At 43.0% G+C, this 12,282-nt stretch overlaps 2 protein-coding genes across 6 annotated transcripts in view; both read left to right on the top strand.

Annotated features, from left to right (window-relative positions):
* TET3 (tet methylcytosine dioxygenase 3) overlaps positions 1-8,054 on the top strand; it is a 110,611-nt gene extending 102,557 nt beyond the window's left edge. For all 5 annotated transcript variants that reach the window (XM_084807101.1, XM_084807102.1, XM_084807105.1 and 2 more), the window contains 3 exons: positions 658-795; positions 1,714-2,053; positions 3,518-8,054. In XM_084807101.1, coding sequence (XP_084663227.1) covers positions 658-795; positions 1,714-2,053; positions 3,518-5,364 — 2,325 coding nt within the window. In that variant the 3' untranslated portion in view covers positions 5,365-8,054. The remainder of the gene's footprint in view (positions 1-657; positions 796-1,713; positions 2,054-3,517) is intronic.
* The window catches only part of LOC146340798 (uncharacterized), an 815,287-nt gene that overhangs the window by 111,247 nt on the left and 691,758 nt on the right, over positions 1-12,282 (top strand). The gene's annotated exons all lie outside the window — the stretch shown is intronic.

The raw sequence follows: 12,282 nt of genomic DNA, 5'->3' as shown, positions 1-12,282 counted from the left end.
GGAGGGAGCAATCTTATGTCCCCTAGACAGTGTGCTGCCCTCCCTCTCCCCTCATCCCTCTCCCCTTGTAGCCAGTGCAGTTCTCCCCATGCTGGCTCTGTCTCCGCGCTCTGAAACGGAACACAGAGATGGGGAAAAGCAGGCCATCCTGGGGAGGGGAGGAGACAGCAGAAACTGCATTATGCAGCTTCCTATGCTCCACGACCCCATCCCCCCTGCCCTGCCTACACAGGTGAAATCACCTGTCTAGCCAAAAATGCAGAGCCTCCGTGCTCTGGCCACCCTGCATTAGATAGTCATCACACTCCAAGTTCAGAAGTTGATGATTACCTCCATAGGATTGTGCCCTAAGTGTGTTATACCAAAGATCCACCATGTACAAAACACACACACTCTGAATGAAAAAAACCTTGAGTCCAGGAATTGGTTTTCAGTCCTTCCACAAAACTCCATAATTGTGGCTGGGTGGGGGGGGATTTTGTTGGGAGTCAGAAATCTTGGCTGGCAGCAGTCTATGAGCATGAGGAGGGAGCCTGTCAGTTTTTGTCTTGGCCGTCCCAGGCTCTCAGATTGCTCTTTCTTTTGTTACAACTCAAAACAGTTTGTTGTTCCCAAGGTACAGCTGTAACTTGAACTGCTTCTGTTCTTTTTAATAAGGTTACAAATGAGGATATAGCAATAGACTGTCGGCTTGGGCTGAAAGAGGGGAGGCCCTTCTCTGGGGTGACGGCCTGTATGGACTTCTGTGCTCATGCTCACAAGGATCAGCATAACCTTTATAATGGGTGCACCGTGGTAAGGAGTGGTTTCGCTTTGTTTCTTTTTGAAATCTTGCTGTGAAAAGTTCCAGAGAAGGAGCCATTTTAGTCCGTTTTAGCAAAAGCAACCAAGAGTCTTGTAGTACCTTACAGATATAGAGATATAGAGATATATACACACAGACAATGACAGAAGCTTTCAGTCCACTTCATCAGATGCCAATTATTGATGATGCTTGAAGCATCTAATGAAGTGGACACTAGTCCATGAAAGATCAAGTTCCTCAAGCATCCTAGACATGAATAAGATCTCCAGAAGTTTTTTTAAAGTGTTAATAGCAGCCGTGTGTGTGTGTGTGAGAAATTGAGCTATGGTACTGGGTGGGAGGAACAGAATGTTTCCCCTTGTTGGTTTTCCCAGTACCTCCTTCCCCAACCCCAGTGCTTCAGGAATGGTGGTGGGTTTTACTGGGAAAATAACATGGAGAATGGTTTAAGCCCCTCATTGGCCAGCACTGGGGTCCCATTCCAAATCATCCACCCACCCATAGGTAAAATTATTACTTTAAAATGCAGGAGATCCTATTCACAGATCTCTCACATCATAACAGTTTGGCCCTAAATATAACCAATGATTGAACTTCATCGGCTTAAGTTAAATGAAAGCATTTGTTCCACTAGTCTCTATAACAAGCGACTCCATCTTGAACTGGAGCATTTGTGGGCTGTTCATACTCTCAAGGGGCCTTTTGGAGCCCCTGCCCTGCTGGAATTCCAAATCACCTTTGAAATTGAGAGGAGGCAGCAAGGGCATTGTTGGCAAAACCCCTCTGGAATGTGCTCAGAGCCTTTGGCCATCCCCAGAAGTAGCTGTTAAGATTCTGGCCTTGCTCTCCTGTGAAGGCATTGCATGAGCTAACTGGTACCCCCATGACTTGTCTGCCCACTTCTTCAGGTGTGTACCTTGACAAAAGAAGACAATCGTACCACTGGGAAGATCCCTGAGGATGAACAACTGCATGTCCTTCCACTGTATAAAATGTCCACCACGGACGAATTTGGCAGTGAGGAGAATCAAGCTGCAAAGGTGGGCAGTGGCGCAATCCAGGTGCTCACCTCCTTTCCCAGGGAGGTGAGGAAGCTTCCTGAACCAGCTAAGTCTTGCAGGCAGAGGCAACTGGAAGCCAGGAAGGCAGCTGCTGAAAAAAAGAAAATGCAGAAGGAGAAGCTGATTACACCTGAGAAAATCAAGCAGGAAGTTCTTGAGATCCCAGCACTCCCAATGCAGAACGCAGGTGAGGGCACTGTGGAGTTCAGAAGCTGAGGGCTGGCTGTCCCATGCTATTGATTCATTTGTTGGTTTCTTTTCATGGTTTATTTATCACTTTATATCTAATATATTGAACTAGCTCAGTTAATATGTGGAGGGATTCTTTCTTGGGTGGAGCTGCTCATCAGTGGTTTTTAAACTTCCTGCTTCAATGCTTTTTACATCTTGCTGTCTGCTGAGAGCACCTCCGTGCACATGCCATGGAAACCTTGCACGTTGCAAGGGATTCTGGGTCATCTTCTCAGGTGGCAGACAGATCACTAGGCAAACCTTTGGGGCCTCATCATTGCCCTGCATGACCATCAGCACATGCTCTAAAGCAAAGCTTTTCAAGTGGCAGTACTCATACCACCTGACATACTCTGAAGTACAATCGGTTGAAAAGCACTACTCAGGAGCATACCTAACGCACCCTCTCCACGTTGTAGATTGGTGATGGTGAGCCAAGTAATACAAGTAATACATGGAAGCTTCTCATCCATGACTGATCTTCATTCATTCATTCCATTTCTATCCCACTGTTCTTCCAGGAAATTCAGGGCAGAATACATGGTTCTTTCCTCACCCATTTTATCATCATAAAAACCATGTGAGGTAGGCCAGGCTGAAAGATAGGGGACAGAATCCAACAGGGTGCTTATGCCCCTGCTGATTCTCTTGTGCCCCGCAGAACCACTGGCACAGATCATTAACAGTGTTATGAATTACCATTGTCCATTTCACTTCCTGGCTGTCATAGCACAAATCAAATGGAGGATGCTAGTTCTCTGCACTGTGATCCCAGGGCAAGGACTGAATGGCACCCCAGTACCAGAATATCCATTTAGCCCTTTTAAAAAAACAGTTGCAGAGCATCACAACTTATTCCTCCCCACTTCAGTCCCCCCCCCCCGCCCCCCAGTATATGTTGAGGCAACTGGATAGTAGCACTGCTGCCATTGTTACAGGACTAGTCAGGAGTCTCCTGTAAAGGAAAATAGTGTGATTGAAATGTGCTTTGCAGGATCATGTGGTACGTACACACACACACACACACACACGCTGCCCCCAAAGTCTGTGGGGCCAGAGATGTAACCAGGATGTAATGCTGTGGAGCAACCCAAGTTAGTAAAGCCTCCCTATGCAAAATCTTGCACAAGTCAGATGCATGGGAGGGGCCAGGGCTCCTCAGAGTTCTGATGAGGTCCAGAAGGGTGGCAAAATTCTGTTTGCCTCTCAGGAGGACAGTACAGATGACAAGCCTGCCACAATGGGCAGTGGCTTCCTCATGTATGGAGGCCTTTCACCCTGGCACTCGGGCAAAGGAGAGATAGCCTGCTATGGTACACTTCACCCCAGATGGAAGGAGCGGCCCTGATCTCCAGAGGTTGTACTGAAGAAGCAAGACTGTTTCTGTAAACTAACATTGGTTCTTGTTCTGCACTCACAGACCCAGCCCTGAGAAGTGGACTCTCACAGCAGTCAGTCAAGCCTTCCATCAAAGTGGAACCTCAGAATCATTACAACACATTCAAATACAGTGGCAATGCTGTGGTGGAAAGCTATTCAGTGCTTGGAAATTGCAGACCCTCAGACCCATACAGCATGAACAGTGTTTACTCTTACCATTCCTACTATGCACAGCCTAATCTGCCTTCCATTAATGGGTTGCATTCAAAGTTCTCTCTTCCATCCTTTGGGTATTATGGATTTTCCAGCAATCACATGTTCCACTCCCAATTTTTGAATTACGGTGATGCAAGGAGTGCACCCTGGATAAGCAACAGCTATGAGAAGAAGCCCGATGTTCAAATGTTGCAAGATAACTTAAACCATGCTTACAGGAATTCTGAACTGGTGGATGAAATCCCACCCACTGTACGAAACAAAAATCACCACGGGCGCACCTATGAGAGAGCCAATAGACATGCAGGTAAGACCACAGCTGTGTCCCAGAGGTGTAACTCAGTCCCTGCAGAAGCCCTGACGTTTTCACAAAACACAAACTGTGTCAACCACCGAACAATCAAGCAAGAGCCAGTGGACTCTGGCTTGTTGCACATGGAGCCTATTCAGAGGGCAGCTGCTGTCAATGGCCAAAATCCAAACCTGAACTCCACTGATCTGTCCAGGTCGTCTCAGAATAGAGGCCCAGAGCAGCAATGGAGCCCTCATAAAGTCAACAGAAATGAATCCCCTTCTGACAGGACTAGTAATGCAGAGGGCCCATGGAACATGTTTACACCCAATGACAGTGTCAGTGTGCTCAGTGCAAACACACAGAAGAAACCTAGTTTGTTTGGTTCCCACTCCAATGCTACCAGGTTACCACAGTCCTACCTACTGGAGAAACAGTGGAATGTATTTCCTGGAGAAGGGCAGCCGCTGCCACCTGGCCCTGATGTGCTGGGGAAATCGTGGAGCCCTTGCAAAGTCAACGAAAGCTCTTCAGCCTTTCCAGCCAGTTCAGATATTCAGGAGAACCCCTGGAGCTTTGGGCAGCTGAACTTCAGTTCCATCAAGGGAAGCCCCAGGCTTCAAGATGAGCTTTGGGGTTCTGTCAAAGTGGATGACAGGAGGACTCCAACGCCAGGCACAGGATTACACAGCAGACCATGGACTTCCTTTGGCTCATTGCCCACTATGGCCTCAGGTGTGTGTGGGGAGAAGCCATTCACTTCCTTGAAAGAAGAGGGTGGTGCAATGCTGCTGGGTGCTGGCCACCAAGAGAGACCATGGGACTCCTTCAGTCTGGATGATAGCATGGAAGACACACCCGAGAAGAACATCAAGGAGGAGGAGGAAGAGGAGGAGGAGGAGGAGGTATGGTCAGACAGTGAACACAACTTTCTGGATGAAAATATTGGTGGGGTGGCAGTGGCTCCAGCCCATGGCTCCATCCTCATAGAGTGTGCAAGGCGGGAGTTGCATGCGACCACCCCACTGAAGAAGCCCAACCGGTGTCACCCCACACGCATCTCTCTGGTATTCTACCAGCATAAGAATTTGAACCAGCCCAATCACGGACTTGCCCTTTGGGAAGCCAAGATGAAGCAGCTGGCAGAGAGAGCAAGGGCAAGGCAGGAGGAGGCTGCCAGACTTGGCCTTCAGCAGGACATCAAAACCTTCGGCAAGAAGCGGAAATGGGGAGGCAGCTTGGCCATGGAGCCCCAGCACAAGGAGAAGAAGGATTCTGTCCCGACGCGGCAAGCCCTGGCCATTCCAACAAACTCTGCTATCACTGTGTCCTCTTATGCCTATACCAAGGTAACTGGACCATACAGTCGCTGGATATGAGAAGAAAACAGCTCACCTGTGGCCATCTTACCTCAAAGTCTGCAGCACTGGAATGCAGTGCTGGTTTGTGGTGCTTTTTCCTAGTGGGTGTCAAAGAGAAATACAAAACCAAGCTGAGTGTGACATTTCAATATCTGCACTGGGGAATTGAGCTAAAGAAACTTATTGCTGTTAACATTTTGCAGTAATCTAATATTTATAACTCTGCATTTTTAATCTGTACATCACAGTAATGACAAGAGAAATTTATAGTGTCCTTTCACAAACGAGGGCTTTTTAATTCCATTTCAAATACATATGTATATTGGATTTTTAACAAAAATTATTACAACTCTGAAGCAGATGATATGACCAAAAACAAAACAAAAAAACCGACCCCACCCCACTGTAATCCAGTTAAAATTCTGCACCATACACCATGGTAGGGCTGGTAGGAATCTCACCTTGGAGACCTCCCAGAAACATGTACTTTCAAGCAATGATACTGTTTGAATGAAATGGGGTGCATAATTTTCTGCCTGCCGATTTCTCACAGGTTCTGTAGATCTCTATGGAAAGAGGAAGGTTGGTAGATGTGTATGTACTAGAATCAAGTGACCGCAGGTAAGCATCAGCTTCCTGCTCAGTGGATTTGAATAGAGTTTAAAATGGCATCTGATGCTGTTCTTAACTCTTGTGCCTCTTAAATCTGGGGGAACCCCCAGCAGAATAGATGGATCCACTCAGGGTAAAAGCAGTTAAAAGGGTGACGTTTGCCTGCCTATTTCAATTCACAATACAACTCCAGCCTCAGTAGGGCACCTCAGAGCAGTGCCAGTCCTCCACCAACTTTTGAATGTTAGCATCAGTTTTTATCTCTTGTAAACTGTTGAAAGTCAGGTTTGCTGTGAGCCTATAGCCTACCTTTAAGCAGTTTCAAAGTAGATGGAAAGTAAAGGAAGGAACAGAGATGGTATTGTTTATGAGACCATAAGTGGTTACATTTTTATTTAAAGGCAAGCTTTTGAGCCAAACTCCAGGCAAGAGAAAAAGGAAAGATGCACAGTGCATTTAAAATTAAACTTTCTCCACCACCAGTTTCAGTATTTATGTTAAATAATGTATTCAATGAATCTGGTTAAATTCATGCAGATAAAGAAGGTAGGGAAAGAACTGAGAAAAAGAAGGCCTCAAAGAGAAGGAGAAAAAAGAAGACAGGTGGAACTGGAGGTGGGGAGAAATCCAGGTAGAAGCAACCCTATAAAAAACGTTTAAAAGGTGTTGAGTTTGATTAGCCATTAACTATGTTTATGCTCCCATAAGCTTGCAATACAATGTAACCAATCACACTAATTAACGTAGAGAAGAGACAAGTCCAGCCTGAACATTTTGGACAACTATTCCCATCACTGTTGTACCCTTCTATTCTGTAACAATGAAAGACAACCAATGCTAAAATTAAGAATCCCAGACTGAGCTACTATATCTTTAAGAAACCACCACACTAAGCCTCTTGTCTACAAGTTACTGACCTCTCTTTATCATCTCTGGTGCATAGTTCAACAAAAAGGAAGGGCTTGGTAGTTCTCTTTTGTACTGCACTTTCCACTGGTGCATACTTACCAAACTGAAATGCCTACTCCCATCCCTTACAAATGGACATTTAAATGAAATCAGTTTATTGTAAGTTTATTTTACTTTTCTCTTGCCAATTTTTAGGGGGGAAATCAAAATTATGTGATGACTAATTACTATGGCACAGCTAGTGCTTTTAAAACTTTGAATCACAGCATTTAAAAACAACCTACCTTTCCCAATCAATCATGCAAATTGTCTCAAAAACACTTGATTCATGTAAGTGGCTACATGTCTCTGAAGACAGATCTCCCTTTGACCGAAGTGTTAGAAAGCTAAATGATCATGGGGAAGTCCTTCCCAAATTAGGATGGAATTCAGCTGAGAATCCTCATGCTGCCTAAACCACATGAAAACCAGTTTTAGCATATCATTTGCCTTGTATCAATGGAACATGACTGAATGTCAGAAGTGTAAGGTGTTCTATTGCCTGGCATGGGCAAGAGGAAGTTTGGGTGTATGGTTCTTCTCTACATTGTATGAATTTCATCTTTTACTGGGAAAATGCTGACCTAAATAATTAAGTTCCTGCTGGACTTTACATGCTCCCATTGAAACTGTTGGGAAAATCTCCCTCGACTTCCTTAGGGATGGAATCTTCCAACCTGGAGGCAGCACCTTCGAAACATCTCCACACTTTGAAATGGGTGCCATCTTCAGATTGGTTGGTGGCAACTCTTGTGACAATAGTAAGAGTCTTTTGTCATCTTTTACTACGGGTCTTTCTGTAGAAAAATGGAGGTCTGACTTCTTCAGCAGAGTAGATCCCCACTGGCTTTAATAAGCCTGTGTGAGTGATTTCTCAGTGGTGCAGAAGGCCAGAAGATCAAACCTGTTAGAGATCTGAATGGATTACAATTCCTTGGTCACCTTCTGCACTTAACAGGTGCCTTTTGAGAAAAGACGGCTTGCAAATTAAAACCTGTACATAGCATTTGTTTACTAGGGAAACTTCTCAGTCCTTGCGCACTGGCACAGGAAAACAGGATCTCTATACAGCATCCTGAGTGTTTTATGTGGTTCTGATTTTAAACTGTAAATAGAGAAAGATTTTTTTTAAAAAAGCACTTTTACCAAGATTTAAAAGAAAAAAATTACCCAATAACTTGAAGAGCAGTATGTTTTAAAACAGATTATTGTGGGAGAAATGTAAATAGAGACAAAATATTTAACATGCTTTTCCGTCCTTAAAATTTTTTGTTTTGTTTACTGTATAAAGTTGCTTATATTTTGCAAGGAAAAGCAATGAATCATAATTGGTTTCGTATTGTATACATACCCATGAGCATATCATTGTTAAGAATGATTGCGAGTCAGATTTATAAGAAATGTTCTGAGTGTCAGAGGCTGGTGTCAGCCACTCAGGGCCTAATCCTCTACTGATGTAAATCAGCTATTGACTTAAGTGGGGTTGCACTGAAGGCCAAGTTACATGTTTAGCAAAATCATGTGTTACGGTCCTGCTTAAACTGTATCACTTCAGACAACAGAGGTGTGGGAATGCCATTTGTAAGAACGTCTTAAGCTTTTCCTTTTTTTAATTAAAAGGTTCCTGAATGTAGAAATGTACAGCATGAGGGAAGAAGGTAATAGCTTAGCCCTCTCCCTCTTGGGCTAGTTTTCTACATCCGAGGAAGGGTTAAAAAAAAAAAAAAAAAGTGCTGGGGACTGGTTTTCAGAGTTGGAGAAGTGATTCCCCAGTTGCAATCTGAAGTGATACAGTCCTAGGTGGTCTCTACCTGAACGCATAGATCAGCCCTCAGTTAAATCACCACAAGATCCAGCCTCTTGGCCTTTTTAGGTCAAGGTAATGCCTACTTGTGATTGACAGACCTGGAATAGATCCCTTAGCCAGCTGTACAAAAGCCAGCTGTTTTATGGGAAAACATTGGACCCAAATCCGTTCCCAAAAATATTTTAGTTTGGTTTTTTTGCTTTTGTAATTTCTTTGTTAGTGACTCATTTGATAGATGTTGCAGGGGTGCCTTGGAAACTTCATTTAGATTACTTTAGAAAGCAAGAAATTGTTATATATGTGGGAAGGGAGGGGCTGCATTTTGGGGAACGTGACAGCACATCTATCTGACCTGTTGAAATCCTGTTGGGTGTTAAGCTTCTGTTTAGGGAATTATGTAGATTGTGGCATATTATGGCCTTGGGGTAATAACTCTCTGACCTGAAGATGGGGCCCTCAAGAACTCTGGGGAAGAGAGCCGTTTTAGTGTAGAGACAAGTTTAAATTTCCTGTTTTAGGACCCTTAAAGAACCAGGAGCTTTGGATCAAGAGGTGGTAGCCCCATTGGACCCTTGAATATTTCCATATTTGGCCTCTGTGTGTTTACACTGCTCTCCACAAGAGGAATAGAGAAGAGGAGAGAAACTAACCAAAAGGCCAAATGCTTTGTTTCATTTAGGACCAAACTGTAGTCTCCCTTCATACTGGTGCGAGTCCGAAGTAACTTAAACTGGAATCGCTAGTCCATATTGAAACTGAGTGTCTAACGCAAAGTTCTCATTTATTTCAGCTTAGGCCAAAACTCTTGGAGCAACTGGTCTAAGAATACATATTTTAAAATCTGGTTCTCCATTTGATTGTGCCAGGTATTTGCCAATACAATTGATTTGCCTTGTAGCAGGTATGAAGCAATCCACATACTGTCTGATCCTGGCAATGTCAGTATTAAATCTATAGCAACAATATGTGAATGCCATCAGAATTTGACACACAGTTTCCATAACACATGGATTATACACTCTCTCGCTCGCTCGCATGCACGCACGCACGCACACATGTATGCCTGAGTTAAAATCAGGCTGTTAAAAATAAAGACAAGAGTCCTGATTGATCCCTGGTAATTTGATTTCTTTAGTGTATAACAACAAGTAGGATGTGGTCTGAGGTTGTTTCGCACTACATATATAACCTACCTCAAATCTCAGTTGTGAAAAAATAGCATGCTTCAGACTTCTTTAAGAAATATAGAACTATGCACAGGTTATTGACTCCACCTTTGTTGCTGGAAGTCTGTTTTAAGTTCTTCACTGGCACTGTCATTTTTCTGCTTATACCTGGACAATTATGGTTACTGTGTTGTGGTTAAGGTATTCAGAAACCTGTATGAAGCAGAAGTGTATGTATTTACAAATGTATTTGTAAATGGTATCCTATGGGCTCAAAGTTGTCCCAGCCAATGGGTGGTGCTAGTGTGCACCAAAATAATTACACTTCTTAGTCATGGGAATTTGAATACACTACTTTTGCAGTCTCCTTCAACCTGGAGCAACATCAGTATGCTTGATGATGCTATGAGTTTCCTAAAATAAGGCTGGTGAGATGCTGCCACTTTGCACTTGTGACTGGTGTTTAAATGCCCACTGAACATCCTATAATGAGGTGCAGGAGATAAAGGCAATTGGGGCCATGAGCATCATGTTGTGCTCTGCAGAAAGCAAGAATTCCCTGCTCCAGCCCTTGCCTTTTGAGCTGATACATCAGAGAAAAATAAAACTTTCGTAAATCCGTAGTGATAAGTTTCTTAAAATGTATTTACTTTGGGAAGTCAGTGATTTGAAGCAAGTTAACAACAGCAATCAAACACAACCCATGGTGCTAAAATGAGAAACAGATCTGTAATCCTTGGAAAAGTCTTGACAAAATGGTCCAATTGTGCTGCAATTGCAAACTCCCATTAACTTCTGTGGAAGAAGATTTGAGTCAGTTGAGGTCACCTCTTTAAATAGTTAATCTCCTCGCCCGTATTTGCTTGGCTATGGGACACAGTAATATATGCTTAGAAGTCTTTGCTTTTGGAACTTCAGTTTTTTGCGTCAATGAAAAAGAAGAAGATGGATAATTATTTATGAAGGAAATGCTCAAGGGCCAAATAATGTAGGGGGTGAAGAAACTAAAGGCTCTTGGAACAATTACAGTTTATCAGTCACAAGAGCAAAAAAAGGCTCACTGCCATTTTTTGTTGTTGCATTTAAGTGTCATGTTGCCTTCTTCGCTGCTCTGCTGTGATTAGTAGATGGTTAGGGAGCTTCAAAATCAGGACACAGTGTCATCACAGTATATCAGTAGGTTCAGAGAGCCTCCTCCTTTTTATCACACGTCATGACTGTGTCCCATGCAAAGGCAAAGCGCGGAAAGGAACAAAGAAGCCCAGAGGTGCTTCAACTGATGATGTATAATACCAATGTGTGCATTGTGGGCCAGATGACATACTTTTTTTATCAGCCGAAATCTTCTAATGAAATGGTGCTATCTTGGTGTATTTTTCAAAAATGGATTTTTTTTGCCAGATTCCATCTTGCTAAGGTGCTACTGTATATGTAAAACCAGAAAACTGTACAATTAACTGAACATAGAAAGTTTCAATATTTTAAATATTTGTAGTTTCTAAAGACTGCTCTAGGTCTAAAATGTACAACTACATAATTTTGAGCTCATTTACATGTGTATAGATCCAGCTAAGGTTACTCTAGTGTCAGTGACAGCTGTCCACATCCTAGGGCTTATATCCTCAGCTTATATAAATAGAGCTCCATAGCTCAGGATTTGACATTGAGATTTATCTTTTTACTCATTCAAGTAGTCCTGCCAGCCCTTCCCTAGAGGTAAGGGTAAGGCTTGTAAATGGAAATATATAATCCGTGGAAAGCATTTTGAATCAAGCCACGAAAATGTTGATATGAATGAGTAAAATGAAAATGCTTTCTTCAAGCAGGTGGAAAATAAGGTACTACGAACTGTACTCAGAGTTAACACTTGTGTCAGTTTAGCAAGTGTGCATGGTGCAACAACCCATAACCCTGTGTATTGGTAATTATTATGCAAAAATGATGGGTGCTGAATATGAAGCTTTGAGGTCACTCCATGACAGAGCAGCTATTTGTAAAAGCAGTGTAGTTGTCATCTCCAGCTTTCTTGCTTGCTTTTATTATTAACAGCAAAAAACGTATGACTTATTCCTGTAGACCAGAGTCCTGCTTTTCTTATGCAGGGAGAAGTCCTTATTGAATCATATTTACATCTCAGTGTGAACAGATTTATTCTGTAGATGTCAATACTGAACATGGGCCAGTCTGCCAGAAGGTTGGGATTTAGGGGGAACCAGGATCTGACCACACAAGGATCTGCTAACCTTTAATCTAATATGCCAGCTTCATCCTGCTACTTATGATGGCTTTTTTTTCTTTTTCTTTTTTTTTTGGTATATTGCTATTTGTGAGTAGATGTGTCTGAAAGTTTTACAAAATATTCCTTTGGTGCTATTTATTTTCTCTCTCTCTCTCTCTCTCTCC

The sequence above is a fragment of the Heloderma suspectum genome, chromosome 6 (assembly GCF_057233095.1).
Source record: "Heloderma suspectum isolate Gila_16-S chromosome 6, 16-S_ref, whole genome shotgun sequence".
Taxonomy (NCBI): domain Eukaryota; kingdom Metazoa; phylum Chordata; class Lepidosauria; order Squamata; family Helodermatidae; genus Heloderma; species Heloderma suspectum.
The sequence above is the reverse complement of the archived record's forward strand: the minus strand, read 5'-3'. Positions and strand labels throughout refer to the sequence as shown.